Genomic DNA, 20,111 nt, shown 5'->3' with positions numbered 1-20,111 from the left:
TAAATGACTGCAAAAGACCCTATGATCCAGTTTTAACGACTGCAAAAGATCGTATGTATCCAGCTTAAATGACTGCAAAAGACCCTATGTATCCAGCTTTAATGACTGCAAAAGACCCTATGTATCCAGCTTAAATGACTGCAAAAGACCCTATGTATCCAGCTTTAATGACTGCAAAAGACCCTATGTATCCAGCTTTAATGACTGCAAAAGACCCTAATGTATCCAGCTTTTATGACTGCAAAAGACCCTATGTATCCAGCTTTAATGACTGCAAAAGACCGAATGTATCCAGCTTAAATGACTGCAAAAGACCCTATGCATCCAGCTTTAATGACTGCAAAAGACCCTATGTATCCAGCTTAAATGACTGCAAAAGACCCTATGCATCCAGCTTTAATGACTGCAAAAGACCCTATGTATCCAGCTTAAATGACTGCAAAAGACCCTATGCATCCAGCTTTAATGACTGCAAAAGACCCTATGTATCCAGCTTAAATGACTGCAAAAAACCCTATGCATCCAGCTTAAATGACTGCAAAAGACTCTATGTATCCAGCTTTAATGACTGCAAAAGACCCTATGTATCCAGCTTAAATGACTGCAAAAGACTCTATGCATCCAGCTTTAATGAATGCGAAAGACCCTATGCATCCAGCTTTAATGACTGCAAAAGACCCTATGCATCCAGCTTTAATGACTGCGAAAGACTCTATGCATCCAGCTTTAATGACTGCGAAAGACTCTATGCATCCAGCTTTAATGACTGCAAAAGACCCTATGTATCCAGCTTAAATGACTGCAAAAGACTCTATGCATCCAGCTTAAATGACTGCAAAAGACCCTATGCATCCAGCTTTAATGACTGCAAAAGACCCTATGCATCCAGCTTTAATGACTGCGAAAGACCCTATGTATCCAGCTTAAATGATTGCAAAAGACCCTATGGATCCAGCTTTAATGACTGCAAAAGACCCTATGTATCCAGCTTTAATGACTGCAAAGGAGCGTATGTATCAAGCTTAAATGACTGCAAAAGACCCTATGTATCCAGTTTTAACGACTGCAAAAGATCGTATGTATCCAGCTTAAATGACTGCAAAAGACCCTATGTATCCAGCTTTAATGACTGCAAAAGACCCTATGTATCCAGCTTAAATGACTGCAAAAGACCATATGTATCCAGCTTTAATGGCTGCAAAAGACCCTATGTATCCAGCTTTAATGACTGCAAAAGACCCTATGTATCCAGCTTTTATGACTGCAAAAGACCCTATGTATCCAGCTTTAATGACTGCAAAAGACCGTATGTATCCAGCTTTAGGACAGGAAAAGACCTGGAAGGGCAATAGGTTTTAGACAAAATGATTTGGGTTAATTTTGACCCTAGGGGCACGATTTGAACAAATCTGGTACAGGACCACCACACAATGCTACATGCCAGATATAATGCTCAGGGCATTACAATTTTAGACATGCCAAATATCTAAGATTTAGGCCTTGAGAATTTAGACAAGAAGACTTTTTATTTTTTCTAGTAAAAAGCTATGTAAAAGAATTGTACCTTGAACTGAGACCAACATTGATCCAAGTGGCATCATTTGAACAAATTCAGTAGAAGACCATCAGGCAATGCTACACACAATATCTAAGCTCTGGACCTTGCAGTTTTGCAATACTTTTTAATTATTTTCCTTTTGGTTGCCATGGCAACCAGAATTCTGCATGGAATGGAATTATTTGAACAACCCTGGTAGAGGACAATCCAAAGAACAACCAAGCCAAGTTTCTTCAACTTCCACCAAATGATTTATGATGAGGTGTTGTTTGAATAAAGGAGTAGATCGATGGACATATGACAGACAACATACAATGAGTGATAACAAAAGCTCACGCTGAGTATTGTGCTCAGGTGAGCTAAAAATGTTGATGCAGGATGATAAACCATGGATGCAAAATCATCAGCCTTTATTAATACCTCACCCTGAAAAAAGTACAGGTGAGCTAAGAATAACTGGGGGTGGCAGGTGGGGGTGCGGGGGAGACACAATAGTTACAAATTATTTTTCAGTTATTTTCTATTTCACAAAATGACATAATAAATGAACAAAACACGAAAGACTTGGTATATTACAATGATGGCAGATCAGTAGCGCCTTTCATAAGAATGTCTGTGTTTGGGTTTTCTAGCAAGATCCGGATTAAACATAGAATTATACCCTCTATCTCTCTCATTCACTGTTTCTTCTGTAACCTTTGTCTTCTGACCCTGACCTCCAGATATAAGGTCCAGAGCTTTTTGTCTCTCCTGTCGTTCTCTATTTAACCTTTCTGCCCTTAACTGTTCTATAGTTTTTGTTGCCGAGACATGTTTCTCTGTTTTTTTGGAATCTTTTTCTTTACTCTTCTTCTTGTGTTTATGTTTATGGTGCCTTTCCTGAAACAAAATACAAACAGAGCTACTTTTGAGAAAAGCACATGTCTCCTACAACTGCCTAATCATCTGAATAGTATTACATGTATATGAGTCAACCATGCACCAAGACCTCAACTGCGTTATGAGACTTTTAGTGCTTTAATCATCAAAAACAAGTTTCAAGGGCCATAATTCCGTGGCGGAGTGGTTAAGGTTGCCAACTTCAAATCACTTGCCCCTCATGTGGGTTCGAGCCTCACTCGGGGCGTTGAATTCATTATGTGAGGAAGCCATCCAGCTGGCTTACAGAAGGTTGGTGGTTCTACCCAGGTGCCCGCTCATGATGAAATAATGCATGGAGGGGCACCTCGGGTCTTCCTCCACTGTCAAAGCTGGAATGTCGTCATATGACCTATACATGTAAATAAATCATTTCAACACAACAAGCTCTGATAAATGTGAAATCTGAAAATTATGAATTCTGAACAAAACTGTTGGCCACAGAAATGCACTCTGTTACTGTTATTTTCCTCTGATGGCTATACATGTATGTGTGTAAATTTGAAGGAGCAAAAATCAGGAAAAAATTATTTAAGTTAGCAAAAACTGCAAAGCACTGAAAGATCACATCTTCTTTAAACATGACATGTCCATTCATTCAAATGACTTGTAATTGACAGTGATGTTTACAGAGATTTTATCTACGAACAGTTGCATTTTTCAAAATTTGACTTACAATTTAAAATAAGTTTTATCAAGCATATTTGTATCATTTTTTAAACTAAATCAGACTCTCACACAGTCTAAAAATAAATGTTTGTTTGAAAAATGGGCTGGCACGTGGCAACAGTCTAAACATTTAACAAAGTTTATCTATATTTTAAATAAAAGGTATTTCTGCTTTTGTTTGTCATTTAAAGATACTTTGGTCAGAAATTAGCATATATGTTCAAATGAATACCATCTCTAGTCAAAATTCAAAAACGTTTACTTTTTATTAGAAATGTAACATGGTCTAAGGAACTGAACAGCTATGAAAACTGAAATAATTAGAGCTATCACTAAATGTGATGAATGTACCCCCTGCATGCACTGACACAGTACATTGCAATTTGACGCACACAAGATTGCATAATTATGTGGACTGTATGTATATAGACTGTATGTATACAGTATAGTAACAAACAAGAGCTGTCTCCGTAGGATGACACATGCCCCCGATGGCACTTTGAATGAATAGTTATGGCCAATGTTAGAGTTTAGGACCTTTGACCTACGGAGCTGGGTCTTGCGCGCGACACATCGTCTTACTGTGTCACACATTCATGCATAGTTATTTTAAAATCCATGCATGAATGACAAAGATAAGGACCGGACATGCCCATCAATGCATTATCATGAAAAATGATCTTTAACGTCTAAGTGTGACCTTGACCTTTGAGCTACGGACCTGGGTCTTGCGCACTGCACGTCGTCTTACTGTGGTACACATTCATGCCAAGTTATTTGAAAATCCATCCATCGATGACAAAGATATGGACCGGACACGCCCATCAATGCACTATCCTTTAACGTCTAAGTGTGACCTTGACCTTTGAGCTACGGACCTGGGTCTTGCGCACTGCACGTCGTCTTACTGTGGTACACATTCATGCCAAGTTATTTGAAAATCAATCCGTTGATGACAAAGATATGGACCGGACACGCCCATCAATGCACTATCCTTTAACGTCTAAGTGTGACCTTGACCTTTGAGCTACGAACCTGGGTCTTGCGCACTGCACGTTGTCTTACTGTGGTACACATTCATGCCAAGTTATTTGAAAATCCATCCATCGATGACAAAGATATGGACCGGACACGCCCATCAATGCACTATCCTTTAACGTCTAAGTGTGACCTTGACCTTTGAGCTACGGACCTGGGTCTTGCGCACTGCACGTCGTCTTACTGTGGTACACATTCATGCCAAGTTATTTGAAAATCCATCCATCGATGACAAAGATATGGACCGGACACGAAAATTGTGGACAGACAGACAGACTGACAGACAGACAGACGGTTCAAAAACTATATGCCTCCCTTCGGGGGCATAAAAACAAAGTCCCATAACTATGCAGAATATCTATCTAAAAGAATGTAACATGCCCATGCACAACTAGGGTTGGTACTGATCACTTGTGTGAAGTTTCATTTAATTGTGTGTACGGGTTTGGCAGATTAGGCACGCACAAGATTGCATATGCAGACTGTATGTACATAGTATGTTAACAAGAAACAAAGTCCCATAACTCTGCAATTTTTGTCGCTGAAAGAACCTAACATGACCCATGCACAACTACTGTTGTTACTGATCACTTGTGTGAAGTTTCATTAAATTGTGTCAAGGGGATGAGGAGAGATGGTGCGCACAAGATTGTGTCTATGTATATAGTATAGTAACAAAAGAACAAGGTCCCATAACCCTGCAAATTTTTTTTCTGAAAGAACCTAACATGCCCCATGCACAACTACTGTTGTTACTGATCATTTTTGTGAAGTTTCATTAAATTGTGTTAAGGGGATGAGGAGAGATGGTTCGCACAAGATTGTGTCTATGTGTATAGTATAGTAACAAAAAAACAAAGTCCCATAACTCTGCAAATTTTTTTTCTAAAAGAACCTAACATGCCCCATGCACAACTACTGTTGGTACTGATCACTTGTGTGAAGTTTCATTAAATTGTGTCAAGGGGATGAGGAGAGATGGTGCGCACAAGATTGTGTCTATGTATATAGTATAGTAACAAAAAAACGAAGTCCCATAACTCTGCAAAAATTTTTTCTAAAAGAACCTAACATGCCCCATGCACAACTACTGTTGGTACTGATCACTTGTGTGAAGTTTCATTAAATTCTGTCAAGGGAATAAGGGAGAGATGGTGCGCACAAGATTGCGTCTATGGACAGACGGACAGACAGACTGACAACCTGAAACCAGTATACCCCCCCCCCCCCCCCCCCCCCCGTTACAACTTTGTTGTTGGGGGGTACAATAAGATTTAGAAGCTGTACTATACTATTTGTAACAAGAGCTCGTCGAACACGAAATGCCCCCCTTGATGCATTCAGTAATTGCACAAGGAACAGAAATTATATGCTCACTGTAAACAAAAGTTCTACCATTCTGGTTTAATCTGACCTTGACCTTTAACCTATTAACCTAACAAGAGATTACAGAGTGATCTTGGCGCCATCCACTGAGCCATTTTTGAATGTTCCAAATTTCAAGACTAGCTCAAGGTCAAAATCAAAGTCAAATTTCATTTTGGTACAAAACAATGTGTATGTGGTCCAAATTTGAAAGCTGTGGCTTGAGAAATGTGAAAGCAGGTAACTAAATCAATTTCAAGGTCAAAGTTCATTTTGGTAGACAGAACTATGCATGTGCTTCAAATTTGGAGGCTGTAGCTTGAGAAATGTGAAAGTAGGTAATAGGTAAAAATCAATGTCAAATTTCAATTCAGAACACAAAAATAATTATGCATGCGGTCCAAATTTGAAGCCTGTAGCTTGAGAAATGTGAAAGTAGGTCACTAGGTCAATGTCAAGATCAAAGTTCATTTTGGTACACAAAACTATGCATGTGGTTCAAATTTGAAGGCTGTAGCTTGAGAAATGTTAAAGTAGGTCACTAGGTCAAAATCAAGGTCAAATTTTATTTCAAAACACAAAACTATGCAAGTGGTCCAAATCTGTAGCCTGTACCTTCAGAAATGTGAAAGTAGGTCACTAGGTCAATCTCAAGATCAAAGTTCATTTCAGTACACAAAACTATGCTTGTGGTTCAAATTTGAAGACTGTAGCTTGAGAAATGTTAAAGTAGGTCACTAGGTCAAAATCAAGGTCAAATTTTATTTTTGAACAAAAAACTATGCATCTGGTCCAAATTTGAAGCTTGTACTAGGTCAAAAACAAGGTCAAAGTTTTTTTCGGTACACAAACCTATGCATGTGGTCGAAATTTGAAGGCTACAAAAATGTGAAAGTAAGTCACTAGATCAAGATCAAGGTCAACTCAAGGTTCATCTTGCCATTCAAAACTATACATGTGGTCCAAATTTGAATGACGTAAGTTATGAACATGAAGATTCTAAGTTTTTCCCTATATAAGTCTATATGAACCATATGACCCCTGGGCTGGGGCCATATTTGACCCTAGAGGGATAATTTGAACAAACTTGGTAGAGAACCACTAAATGATGCTACATTACAAAATATCAAAGCCATAGTCTTTGTGGTTTGGACAAGAAGATTTTCAAAGTTTTTCCCTATATAAGTCTATGTAAACCATGTGACCCCCCCAGGGCGGAGCCATATTTGACCCTTGGGGAATAATTTGAACAATCTTAGTAGAGGACCACTAGATGATGTCATATACAAAATATCAAAGCCCTAGGCCCTGTGGTTTTGGACAAGAGGTTTTCCAAAGTTTTTTCCTATGTAAGTCTATATAAACCATGTGACCCCTGGGGTGGGGCCGTATTTGACCCCAGGGAAATAATTTGAACAATCTTAGTAGAGGACCACTAGATTTTGCTACATACCAGATATCAAAGCCCTAGGCCCTATGGTTTTGGACAAGAAGATCAGAAACCATTTAACTGTTCCTGGCCAATGTGACCTTGACCTTTGACCTAATGACCTCAAAATCAATGGGGGTCTTCTGCTGGTCATGGCCAACCTAACTATCAATTTTCCTGACACTAGATCCAAGCGTTCTTGAGTTATTGCCTGGAAACCATTTTACTGTTCCTGGTCACTGTGACCTTGACCTTTGACATACTGACCTCAAAATCAATAGGGGTCATCTGCTGGTCATTACCAACCTCCCTATCAACTTTCATGATCCTAGGCCCAAGTGTTCTTGAGTTATCATCCGGAAACCGTTTTACTATTCAGGGTCACTGTGACCTTGACCTTTGACATACAGACCTCTAAATCAATAGGGGTCATCTGCTGGTGATGACCAACCTCCCTATCAACTTTCATGATCCTAGGCCCAAGCATTCTTGAGTTATCATCCCGAAACGGATTGGTCTACATTCCGACCGACCGACATCTGCTAAACAATATACCCCTCCTTCTTCGAAGTGGGGCATAACAAGAATATAGATGGTTAATTTCATTCATGAATTCAAACACTTCACAATGATATTTTCCAGCCCTAAGAATCGTTAAGGGGAGGCAATACTGACTACAACAAGTGCTTGTTGAACAAGAAATGCCCCCTTGATGCATTCAGTAATTGTACAAGAAACAGAAACTATTTGGTCAATGTGCACTGGACTACTGACATACTGTCCTCAAATCAATAATTGTGGGTCATTTACCTGTCATAAGTAAACTCCATATCAAATGTGATTTTAGCCCAAAGCATTCTCTTGTTATTTGGCAAAACAAGTTCTACTTTTCTGGGTCAATTTGACCTTGAACTTTGACCTACTGAACTCAAAATCAATAAAGGCCATCTGCAGGTCATGATCAACCTCCCTATTAAGTTTCTTGGCCCTAGGCCCAAGTGTTCTTAAGTTATTGTCCAGAAATGGTTTAATTGTTCTGGGTCACTCTGACCTGGACCTTTGATCTACTGACCTCAAAATCAACAGGGATCATCTAATGGTCATCATCAACCACCCTATCAAGTTTCTTGATCCTAAGCCCAAGCATTCTCAAGACATCGTCCGGAAACGGTTTAACTGTTCTGGGGCACTGTGACCTCGACTTCAGACCTAATGGCCTCAAAATCGATAATGGTCAACTGCTGGTCATGATCAACCTCCCTATAAGTTTTATAATCCTAGGCCCAAGGGTTCTCAAGTTATCGTCCAGAAACGATTTTACTGTTCTGTGTCAGTGTGACCTTGACCTTTGACTTATTGGCCTCAAAATGAATTGGGGTCATCTGCTAGTCATGAACAACCTTCCTATCAACTTTCATGATCCTAGGGCCCAGGGTTCTCAAGTTATCATCCGGAAACAGTTTGATTCATGTCACTGTGACATTGACCTTTGACCTACTGAACTCAAAATAAATAGGGGTCATTTGCTGGTCATGATCAACTTCCCTATCAAGTTTCGTGATCCTAGGCCTAAGCATTCTCAAGTTATCGTTCCTAAATGGTTAAACTGTTCTGGGTCACTGTTACCTTGACCTTAGACCTACCGACCTCAAAATCAATAGGGGTCATCTGCTGTGGTTATGACCAACCTCCATATCAACTTTCATGATCCTAGGCCCAAGCATTCTTGAGTTATCATCCGGAAACTGAATGGTCTATGGACCGACCAACCGACATTCTGACCAACCAACATTTGCAAACAATATACCCCACCCTCTTCGAAAGCGGGGTGGGGGGGGGGCGGGGGGGGGCATAAAAATGAGAAAGGAAGCAGAATGCTGCTTCCAAAATGTACATCTGTTTGGTACCTTATCTTCATGTTTATGTTTGTGTTTGGTCTTGTGTACATAGGATTTCATCTGATTCAACGGGTCCAAACTTGCTTTCAACTTTCTGTCTTTTTCAACACTGAAATTGAAAATTCATTTAACTAGTTATCTTCAAGTATAAAATGCAATATGTAAATGATGCTTTTGCATACAAAAATCAGCTGTAAACATAAACATGATAAAGTTATCAACTTAATTTTCTTGTAGGTAATTTGAAGCAAATATCTTTATGAAGTTCAGTAATTCTTCCAGTAATATAGACAAATATCATATAAATGGGTATACAGACAACAAAATATTAACAATATTAAAAACTTTGCCAATACAGAAATGGTACCAAGCCTGATGGTCATTAAAGGATGTGAATTTTTAATAACACTGTCCAATGTACCAGAGCCTATTTGTCAAAAAGAAATTACCAGACGATGGACGCCCTTCCAAGAGTACCTGGCTATATAGCCTTTTTATCAAATATGGCCTTTTCAAGTACTCCGAGAGAAATACCAGTGTGAGATAAGGTAAACTCACAAAGGTCATTGACTGCAATACTTTAATATGTCTTTATAGCTTGGCTGCATATTTAAACCTTATCTATGCTAAAGTTAACTAAAATGTATCACACACAGTTTCAGAAAGTAATAGTATTTGACAAATCAAATGATTACACTTGATGACGTCATTGTTATATGATGTCACTGTAACAGACTTGTAGTTGGGTAATTAGTTTAATAAATGGTGACAAAATAAATCTACCAAGCAGTTAACTACAGTAATAAGGAAACATCATCCCCATTTTGAGAGATGTCCAAAAAACATTGCAGAACCTCGTTGTTTGGACAATATTTCCTTATCCACAAATTGTGAAGTGGTAGATTCACTATACACATGTATTAACACTTAAGCCACAGTACAAAAAGAGCATTTTAATAGTTGTATTATTTTGAATTCCCATGTCTATAGAGACTTCTCCCTGCAAAAACTCTGTCTGCTTTCATCGGGAGTTCAGGGTAAAAAATGTTGTTGCTTGCAAAAGGCCTTATTACATCACAGTGACTTAAGGCCATCATTTGTATAGCCGTGAATCACTACTACTAAAGGATGCTTCCAGCTGATTTGACTAAATTCCATCCCCTGACTGAGGAGGAGTAGTTTACAGTTAAGGTTAACAATCTTTACTAAGTTATGTGGCTGTTCTGCAGTAGTAGTTTGTCCTTTGATGACTCATATCATCTGACCATACAACTATCATACTGTAGTACTTACGGGTCTAAAGGTTCCTTCTCTCTCTTTCTCCCCGATAAATACCAAGGTGCTTTCTCTGAAATTAATACGTATAAAACATGAATTAATTGCAAATATATATACACATAAAGGGTTATACTGTTTTGACCAGATATAACTTATAAACCTGCCAACAATATATGTTCTTTGTACAGTGAAATATAAATTACCTGTATGATAGAGCAGTCTACAAGCTAGTGAATAACCTGGCAACTGTTGATTTGACAGTTAACAGTACAGGTCTTGAATACGATCTACATCTTGCTGCCCAATACAGACAAAAAGTAACTTTATGAAATTATCTATATCTGTGTTCTACACAAATTAAAAACGTAACCCATCAATTCATGCCTTCATTCAGAGGACAAAATCAATAACTTGGTTTTTCAAGAAATGCTGTGACTCCTTATATAAATCGCGTCCATAGTTTGTGATACTGGCTGGTTTATAGTTCAGCACTTAATTTTGCTGGGCTTATGTAAAAACTTGAAGAACAAAATTATGAAATTCTACTCAAGGAAAGGCTTGCTAGTCAATAGTTGCGGGCAAATAGTAATGACATTTTACTTGCAAGCTACTCAGTAAGTGTACACTATTATGTCCTGAAATTTGATTGAAATATTACTGTTATGTTGCACTTTTGATACTTTTACTGACTGTAAACGAAGTGTGACGGATTCTGGCCCCTGTGACCTTGACCTTTGATGGAGTGCTTGAGTGACTCCAAAATCCATAGGGGTCAACTTCTCAGTATATCCAATCATCCTATTAAGTTTCAACGTTTTGGGTCAAGTGGTTCTCAAGTTATTGATCAGAAATGGTTAAAACTTTTGCACTTTCAGGCCCCTGTGAACATGACTTTTGATGGAGTGACCCCAAAAAAACAATAGGGGTCATCCACTCCATAAGCCCTGTCACCCCATGATGTTTGAAGGTTTTAGGTCAAATGGTTCTTCAGTTATTGATGGGAAATGAAGTTTGATGAACGAACGGACAGAAGGACGGATGTACAGGCCAAAAACAATATTATGTCTCCCCCTACCAAATATTTTCCCCATATCCAGTCAATAAAAAAAATCTCTTTGCCGTGGAAATATGTCCAGATATTAATATACCTTTAGATTCCACTGCACTCTGTCCAAGGTATGTCAACAGACCAATATCTTTCTCCCATTTTTCCTTCTCTGCTTTCTTTTCTTCTTCATGTTCTGCATTTTTCCCCTGCTTTACTTCCTAATGGAGTTGATATAACTTCAAGTTCAATAAATTATTTTAAATAAGACTACTGCCAAGCAATAAAAGTCCCTTACCAGAAGATTTGTCAGAGCAGCTTCCATAGGAAGCATATTCTTTTACACTGAAACTTAAAGAACCTGCATATTCTCCAAATAACGTACCGTCTGTAAGTAAGGTTTCATAAAAATGTTTCTTGTACTTGAAAGGTTAACACTGAAAGGACCTATTTTTGTGACTTATGGATGGACAGACCGATGGATGAACTGACAGAAAACGGGACAAAAGATCTGTAAATTCTACATACTGCATTCTATCTATGTACAAAGTGTCATGAAAAAAATCATACTTTTATAGCTATGACAGAGTCCACAATCTGTGACTGACAGAAGGGCAGACAAATGGATAAATTGACAGACAACTGGAGAAAATAAAATTATGTGCATGTTCTCCATACTGCCTTCTACCTATTTATCAAATTTCATAAAATAAAACTCTTACAAATTTTATCACAGGATCCCATTATGCCACTTATTTTGTCATTTTTTAAAACTTTTTATTGCCAAAGCAATCATAACTTTTAAGCAACAGAATAAAAGGATATGCATATTCCTCAAAATGTCATCTTTCTATGTGCAAAAATTGTACCAAGTTTCATGAAAAAATATGTTGTATTTTTACAGTAATCACAAGACAAGAGATCCCACTTTGGAGTTGGGAAGTCCCCTCTAGTGAAACACCAGTAGGGGACTATACTATTAAGTTGAAGCAAGCTGATTTTTCTTTCTTTGTCTCAGTTTACAAAATAACTATCTACTAGTATTGCAATTACTATGAGTTACAGACCTGCTTATTTTTATGCTTTATCAAGGTAATCAAGAATAGAGCCATGGTATATCATATGGAAACATAAAACATGCAGAGAATAAAGTGTAATCCTTATGTAAATAATACATAGTTCAGTTCATTTCCGTACCTGAAAATGTGACAGCAGTTGAAGTGATCTTTCTACAGGCTTTCATTATGAAAACTGATCAAGGTTCATACTTTCAATTATGTCTGGCTAAAAAAAAACATTTCATACAAATATACTCAACTACCTTATTCTTGCACATCAGATTTCCGGTGATTTCTATGGTAACTGTTTTGGTGGTAAGAAGGCAGAGGCAAACAGTTACTCTCTGCCCACATCTGTATCTACAACTAGTGACAGGTTATTATAATCTGTATAATCTGTATGTGATATATTCCAACTAGCAAAATGCTTACCCCTTCTTCCACATCTTTGAAGAAATTAATATGGCCTGTATATTGGACTTCAGATTTTGATGTGCCTTGTTCAACAGTCTGAGAAGCTGATGGAACATCTGCAACAAATACATAAATATATGTGATTTATCTTTGAAACACAATATGTATATATTTAAACAGAATAACTCAGCTTTGAGTAGATGGTGTGTTTTTTTTTGCTACTGATCATTCCGATCAAGTTTCATTCAAATTCCACTAACAGTACTGTATACAAGAAGTAATAGACAAATTTTAATCAAAAATTACCTTTAAGAGACCATAACTCCACAAATAATAGTACCAATAACTCTTGTGACTGCACTGGAAGTTTAGGAGTTGAAGCATTTACAAGAGTCTCTAAATAGACTCAATACATAATAATCAAAAGGCCTTAACTCAGTGAAAAAGCTGCAATCATATAACCTGTAACATATGCACAACTATACTTGGAACTAACTGTTCCTTAATTCAACTTGTAAAACTTCATTTGAAACAAACTGATTATATGAAAAAGTCTGGACATTTGTGATGATTTAAATCCCAATCTGCATGACACAGTCCTTGGCCAGACATGATTTCCCAGACAAACAAACACACACACTTTAATAGACAGGGATAACATTGCTGATATATTTCTACGTCTTTGCTATTATCATGGCAGGGGCATAAACAATCTTTTATTTTTTTAAGACCTACAAATGGAAGTGTATCAAACTAGAGCTATCACTAAAGGTGATGGATATCAAAGTGTGGCCTTGACTGTGGACCTAGTGTCTGCATATCATCTTGATAAGGTCAGGAAATGAAGCTAGTATTATGTAAATCCTTCCAGTGGTATATAAGATAAGATGCAGACACTAAAACACTATTTGGCATTTGGCCTCTAAGCATGACCTTGACCTTGGACCTGGTCACCTAGGTCATGTATGATTCTCTTCGAATTTTCATTGCAAACATTTTTATGTAGCCAGTCATAAAAAACGATTTGAACTTTGACCTCCAAGTGTGACCTTGACCACTGACCTAATAATCTGTGTTGTGTGCACTGTACATCCTTTGATGAGGTAATGCATTGATGCCAGTTTTATGAAAATCCTTCCAGAAGATATGATGTAGACACAAAGTTAAGCTATTTGACATTTGACCTCCAAGTACGACATTGTCCTTGGATGTAATGATCTGAGTGACTGACACCTGATTTTTGTTGTATTATCATGGCGAACAGTTACCTGCAGTTATTTGAAAATCCATCAAACTGTTTTAGAGATATGTCTCCGGAAAAGAATTATGTATCGACTGACATGCATGACACCAATACAGTACATCTGGGGGTATGATGATAATGCAAATCTTAGTTTAACATGTACACTCTGAAATACAATGACCCTGGCATACTTTTTTTACAATTAGAATCCTCAGCTTATAAAGATGTATGGTAACAATAACAGCTTACTGAATCGCAAGGTACAAACCTCATTGCTTCTCAATAACATTGTAATGTTTTACATACTGACCCATAAATTAAGAAGTATGGTTTTACCTGTGTCATCGATTCTAGGTAATTTATCAGTAGAATGTTCTATTTGGTCTTCACCATGTCTAGTCTTTGCTCTTTTTCTCAGTAAATCTGTTCTCGCTTCTTGTTCCTAAATATAAGTTACAGTATCATACAGATACAAATTTTAATATAATTCTTACAATATTTTAGCTGTCTATTGTGGTCAGTCAATATAACATGATTTCAAAATATCATACCACCACTCACTTGTTCCTTGCAGGCAAATGTCATCTTCCCTTCTGTCAGACATGAAACAGAGATGGACAGCATATGACTTTAATCACCTTTATACATGAATTCTTTATACTTTACTTATGAATAACAAGGAACATTTTTCCTTTCGATCTGGGAACAGAATCCTACAAGTCTGATCTGATGCGTCAAGACACACCGGCTCTGTTTCATACAGTAAAACTTCTTCAGTGAATACACACATTAGCTGATACAATACAGTATTTGCACGACATTCCTAGCATAAAGGTATTCTGCAGTTAAAGAACATGTTGATTCTATATTAAAAACAACAGACATTAACAAGAGCTGTCACTAATGGTGACAAATGCCCCTGCAGCACCTTGACCTTTGACCTGGTGACCCCAATGTCAGTAGGGGTGGTGTACTCAATAAGTACTATCAGCATGTGAAACTTTGAAGGTCCTGGGTGAAGTGGTTCACATGTAAAGTGCCTTCATGCAAAAAGTTAACATTGGCCCCTGTGACCTTGACCTTTGACCTGGTGACCCCAAAGTCAGTAGGGTTGGTGTACTCATAAAGTACTATCAGCATGTAAAGTTTGAAGGTCCTGGGTGGAGTGGTTCGCGAGTAAAGTGCCTTCATGCAAAAAGTTAATGTTGGCCCCTGTGACCTTGACCTTTGACCTGGTGACCCCAAAGTAGTAGGAGTGGTGTACTCAATAAGTACTATCAGCAAGTGAAGTTTGAAGGTCCTGGGTGCAGTGGTTCGCAAGTAAAGTGCCTTCATGCAAAAAGTTAACGTTGGCCCCTGTGACCTTGACCTTTGACCTGGTGACCCCAAAGTCAGTAGGGGTGGTGTACTCAATAAGTACTATCAGCAAGTGAAGTTTGAAGGTCCTGGGTGCAATGGTTCGCGAGTAAAGTGCCTTCATGCAAAAAGTTAACGTTGGCCCCTGTGACCTTGACCTTTGACCTGGTGACCCCAAAGTCAGTAGGGTTGGTGTACTCAATAAGTACTATCAGCACGTGAAGTTTGAAGGTCCTGGGTGCAGTGGTTCGCGAGTAAAGTGCCTTCATGCAAAAAGTTAACGTTGGCCCCTGTGACCTTGACCTTTGACCTGGTGACCCCAAAGTCATTAGGGGTAGTGTACTCAATAAGTACTATCAGCAAGTGAAGTTTGAAGGTCCAGGGTGCAATGGTTTGCGATTAAAGTGCCTTCATGCAAAAAGTTAACATTGGCCCCTGTGACCTTGACCTTTGACCTGGTGAGCCCAAAGTCAGTATGGGTGGTATACTCAATAAGTACTATCAGCACGTGAAGTTTGAAGGTCCTGGGTGTAGTGGTTGCGAGTAAAGTGCCTTCATGCAAAAAGTTAACGTTGTGACTAACGAACGAACTACTAACGAACGAACGGACGGACAGTTGAAAACTAATATGCCTCCCTTTGGGGGCATAAAAAGATATTAAAACAATATCCCAGAAAGAGTTGTACAAGTTTTTAGTATGAATGAATGAATGAATGAATGAATGAATAAAAACAATGTACAAAAAAACTTGTACCTGCATACCCTAGTTACTTAATTGTTATACCTTTATTCTGGTATGTTTGAAAGTGAAAAAATTGCAGAAATAAATTATTCAATGCTGTTGCGGTGGTTAATGCATCAAAGGCTGGGGGTGGAGGTGTTGCTTTAAGCTGTCAAATAATCGATACTATGGACATTGATATGCAGGAAAAACTTAACTCAGTCATATGGAACAAAATTAGTTTAGTTGGAACGACATTCCACGCACATGTATGGTCGTTCAAAAAACAAAAATAATCAGAACAAAGTCAAAGTAAAGTAAACATACAGCAAGGGCTATCCGTCTTTGTTTTTCCTTTTCCTCCTCAGCAGCTTTTGCTTCATCTCTTCTTACTCTCTCAATGTTCTTCCTTGTGCGAACATGCCAGCTGAAAAATATAAGAATACATTATTTTACATGACTAAACAAAAGAAACAACAGATTATTTCATTGTAGACATAATTCTATTAGAAACATTTGAACTACTTTTTAAAGAAATTTGTGCTTATAAAAAACATACACACCATGATGGCCTGGTTGTGTAATTTTCAGTCTCGGGTATACTATGATCTTAGTCCAACTAATCTGACACAAACCTAAAAAATATTGATTTATTTTTTATGGGCAATATCTCCACTTGCATCAAACACTCAAAAGACCATGCACAGTGGAGGAAATTTCTGATGAAATTGTCATCGCTGCCGATTTGGGTTTAAATGCTGTTTTTGTTGCCAATATGAGATAAATTCAAATAAAACTTACATGTATCAAAAGGGGATTCAATTCCTCATTCAAATGTAAAAGTTATTAAGTAATTTCCAAACCTGACCAAAATTACAAATTGTCTGCATATAGTTTTTGTGTAATGATGATTTACATTTTATGAATAAATATCAGTTATGAAAGACAAGCGCATCATTGATGGTATAAAATGTTGAAAGGCAGAAGTTTATCAATCAAATTAGGATCTTACAAATGTATTCTTCCTAATGATTTATGGATATTAAGGCGATTGTTACACATTTTATCAATTTGTAAAGTTTTTGAACTTTATTGACATTAATAAAGCTGTGAAGCTGTTGCAGTTTTAGTTGCTATACTTGTATTTAATTAAGAGCTTCTTTAATCTGAAATATATACATACTACACAGGCCTCGATCTTAACCTACTTTTGCTGGTAGCTAGTAGGGCTTCCAACTTGTGAAATCAAGTAGCCCGACCAGGTTTCTGGTAGTCCCGTTTTGGAAAAGAGAAAAATATATTAATTCACATCTTTTTACTAGCTTATTTTTACAATATTTATATTAATATTTATATATTGCCACATGACTGCATATATAACAGCTTGTTTGCTTTCGCATTCGCCAGAGTTGTTACCTTCGTGATGTAAACAAACTCGTTTTAGGTGTGCGCTAAAATGCAAGCGTCTATCAGGACTGCGATAATTGCTCTACCAACCCGTTCCGTACCGTGAAATTGCTGCTAGAATCGTAAGGGGAAGCAACAGCTGCAGGTAGAACAACAACAACAATGGCCGACCAGTGTTATGTGGACCGAAAATATCGTCATTTAAAAGGAAACATCAGATAAATCGGTGAAATTTCACGCTTCTATTATTAACATGTTTGAAAACTTAGTAGCCTGATGGACTACCCATCTTGGGAATTTCGGTAGTCCGTCTGAAAAACTGGTAGCCTCTGGCTACCGGGCTACCATCAAGATCGAGGCCTGCTACAGTGCCAATTCCTAGTACACAAGTCGCAAATGTCCCATAGAAATTTCTGTATGTCACATAAAATTTTTAAATGTCACATAATTTATTGTGTACGAGGGGCCATTGTCCCATGGACAAAAATTCTTTCCCAGTCACTGGTGACAGATTAGCAACCCCACACTGATTTTTGAAATATATTGAATAAAAAAGAGAATGGCACCATTGAAAAGGGCTTCAAAAGAGCTTTTCAGAACAGTTTAAATTATTAAGACAGCTTCAGTATTTTTATAACAAAAGCTACAAAATTTTGAAGTCGTGAAAAATCACTCTGACTTTGGCACATTTTCTCTATATATAACATAGGAAGCCGGACGCTTATCATGGATATGTACTGCGCTATCGGAAATTTCAGTGATATCGTTAATTAATGTTTAATTTATTAAGGCAAGTAAGTCTGACCAATATATTATGTCTTTTTTTTTTCTTTTTTTTATGTCTTTGTTTTCCTTACACTAAAATGCAGATACGGGTAAGACTTAAACCCCCAACTGCCATATAAAAGCCACAAGATGGTGCCGGGGCAGGTTTTTATATAAATTATGCATGTTTCACATCAGAGAGCCCTTTTTCAAAATTTTAAATAAACCACTGAATAAAAAGTTATGAAAAATTGCATAAATACACATTGAAATATTCTTTATCAATTGGTGTTTTTATTTTTTAAAACAAAAATTGTTGAAGTATAGTTTCAAAAAATTATTTAAACCTAACTGCCAAACATTTGAATTTGCCGGGAGGAGCTAATGAGGTCATGAACCCTAGAGGAACAGAGAATGTAAACAATTCCCACGTGGTTAATTTTATCAACAAACCTGATCGTCAGAAGGCTTCGTATCAATGGAATTAACACCAAGCTAGAGTGCATTGCAAAACTTCTCCAGAAAGTAATTTTGAATTTTTAAACCAAATAGAATATCATAGTCATTTCTACAGTTATATTTTTATATGTCATATCATAAAAATGTTTTAAAGAAATAGGGAACTACTAATTACAGACATACAGTGATAAATATAATTTCAAATAGCTTATCATTTTTATTAGTCCTTATCACAGCAGCACTTGCTAATTTGTGTGTATTGTTCTGCATCCCAGATGTGTGAAAGAACCCTCTGCCATAGAAAAAAAGATTTAAAAGGCTTTAAAGTTTATTATTTCTACATTTATTGCTAGGTTATCTCAATTAATGGACCAGCCAGCAATGATAATATTAGTTAAATGAATGTTTGATTTTGAGTTTCATTGTTAAATTTACATAAACAAGATTAAAAATCAGGAATGCTAGTCTTGACTCAATTTTTCATAGGATTGATACTGATATGGATGCACAATATGGATAATAATAATTGTTTACCATCAAAACATGCAAACTAGTTCAAATTTCTTCTTCAACTGACCATTGTTTACATCTGCCTGTGAATCATATAAAGTGAGCTATTTTTAGCTAACAGACAGCCTAGAGTAGCGTTGTTATTTGATAGGCTCCTCCTACAAAACTTACTGCCAGGGTAGTAAAAGTTGGGGCTTTAAGAGGGGCTGACAACTAAAAAATATCAGATCTACAATAAGTCATCCCGATAAGCCAGATGAGTAAGGCTAGTACTGTACACAATTAACGTTTATCGCGTCTACACAGCAATATGTGCAAGCGATAAAATCAATAACTTTACATGACTGTGTGACATTGATTTTGATCATTCACCATTATTTCGGTCGTTCAAAGTTTTGTCAGTAAATAAGATTGCCGTCACAAATATAAAACAATCTGACCCCTGAATTATTTTGACTGATCTTTGACTTTCTGACCTGTCATAATATCATATTAACCTCATTAAAACAATTATGTAATGAAGTGGCTGAAGGACAAAATTTTCTACAACTAATGCTGAATTGACCACAATTGGGTACGAGTTAATTAGGGGACGAGTTGAATATAAATAAAGCGACTTGTAGGCAATAATTTCTGTTCGTTCACAGAAAGAAAGAAAAACTTCTATGATAGTAGTCAGTCTGTTTTGCTTATTTACCTCTTCTGTGGAAGAATATTCATTATTTTGTTAAAAAACAAAATTATCGTTATTTCACTTCCGGTGTAGGTACAGGATAAATAAAGTAAAAATATGCAAAATCGAGTTGGTAGTAGGCCCCTACTTGGTACCTAGTGTAGTTGATTAAATTTATCGGAATACCACGTACGTTAGACACTGGTAGGAATCTCACTGGGCCTAAGCATGTTATGAGTTCATTCATTTAAGTTTACTCTCATTCCTGCTTGTTGTATCTACTTTAACACGTCCATGCGGGTTTTTA

General features: G+C 37.2%; 1 protein-coding gene across 2 annotated transcripts; it reads right to left on the bottom strand.

Annotated features, from left to right (window-relative positions):
* Positions 1 to 2,060: 2,060 nt before the first annotated feature.
* On the bottom strand, positions 2,061 to 19,973 carry LOC123534170 (leukocyte receptor cluster member 1 homolog). Of its 2 annotated transcripts, none has more exons than XM_053520270.1 (8): positions 19,829 to 19,973; positions 16,318 to 16,417; positions 14,250 to 14,355; positions 12,689 to 12,774; positions 11,302 to 11,419; positions 10,169 to 10,223; positions 8,885 to 8,984; positions 2,061 to 2,437 (listed from the first exon to the last, which is right to left on the bottom strand). In XM_053520270.1, the coding sequence occupies exons 1-8, from the start codon at positions 19,849 to 19,851 to the stop codon at positions 2,147 to 2,149; spliced, it is 879 nt and encodes a 292-aa protein (XP_053376245.1). In that variant the 5' UTR covers positions 19,852 to 19,973; the 3' UTR covers positions 2,061 to 2,146. The 2 variants fall into 2 exon arrangements, with proteins under 2 accessions (XP_053376245.1, XP_045172215.2); XM_045316280.2 differs by having other exon boundaries at positions 12,689 to 12,786; positions 19,829 to 19,972.
* Between the last annotated feature and the right edge of the window lie 138 nt (positions 19,974 to 20,111).

Source organism: Mercenaria mercenaria, chromosome 12 (genome assembly GCF_021730395.1).
Source record: "Mercenaria mercenaria strain notata chromosome 12, MADL_Memer_1, whole genome shotgun sequence".
Taxonomy (NCBI): Eukaryota; Metazoa; Mollusca; class Bivalvia; order Venerida; family Veneridae; genus Mercenaria; species Mercenaria mercenaria.
This window is presented reverse-complemented; position numbering and strand designations above follow the sequence as displayed.

What these genes read in the sequence shown, in the direction of transcription:
- LOC123534170 (XM_045316280.2), bottom strand. Translation starts at nt 19,851, where the DNA reads ATGAATATTCTTCCACAGAAGAG. An exon ending in ACCTAGAATCGATGACACAG is followed by an intron (nt 12,787 to 14,249) that starts GTAAAACCATAC and finishes TATTTGTTGCAG; the next exon opens with ATGTTCCATCAGCTTCTCAG. An exon ending in GAGAAGGAACCTTTAGACCC is followed by an intron (nt 8,985 to 10,168) that starts GTAAGTACTACA and finishes TTTCAATTTCAG; the next exon opens with TGTTGAAAAAGACAGAAAGT.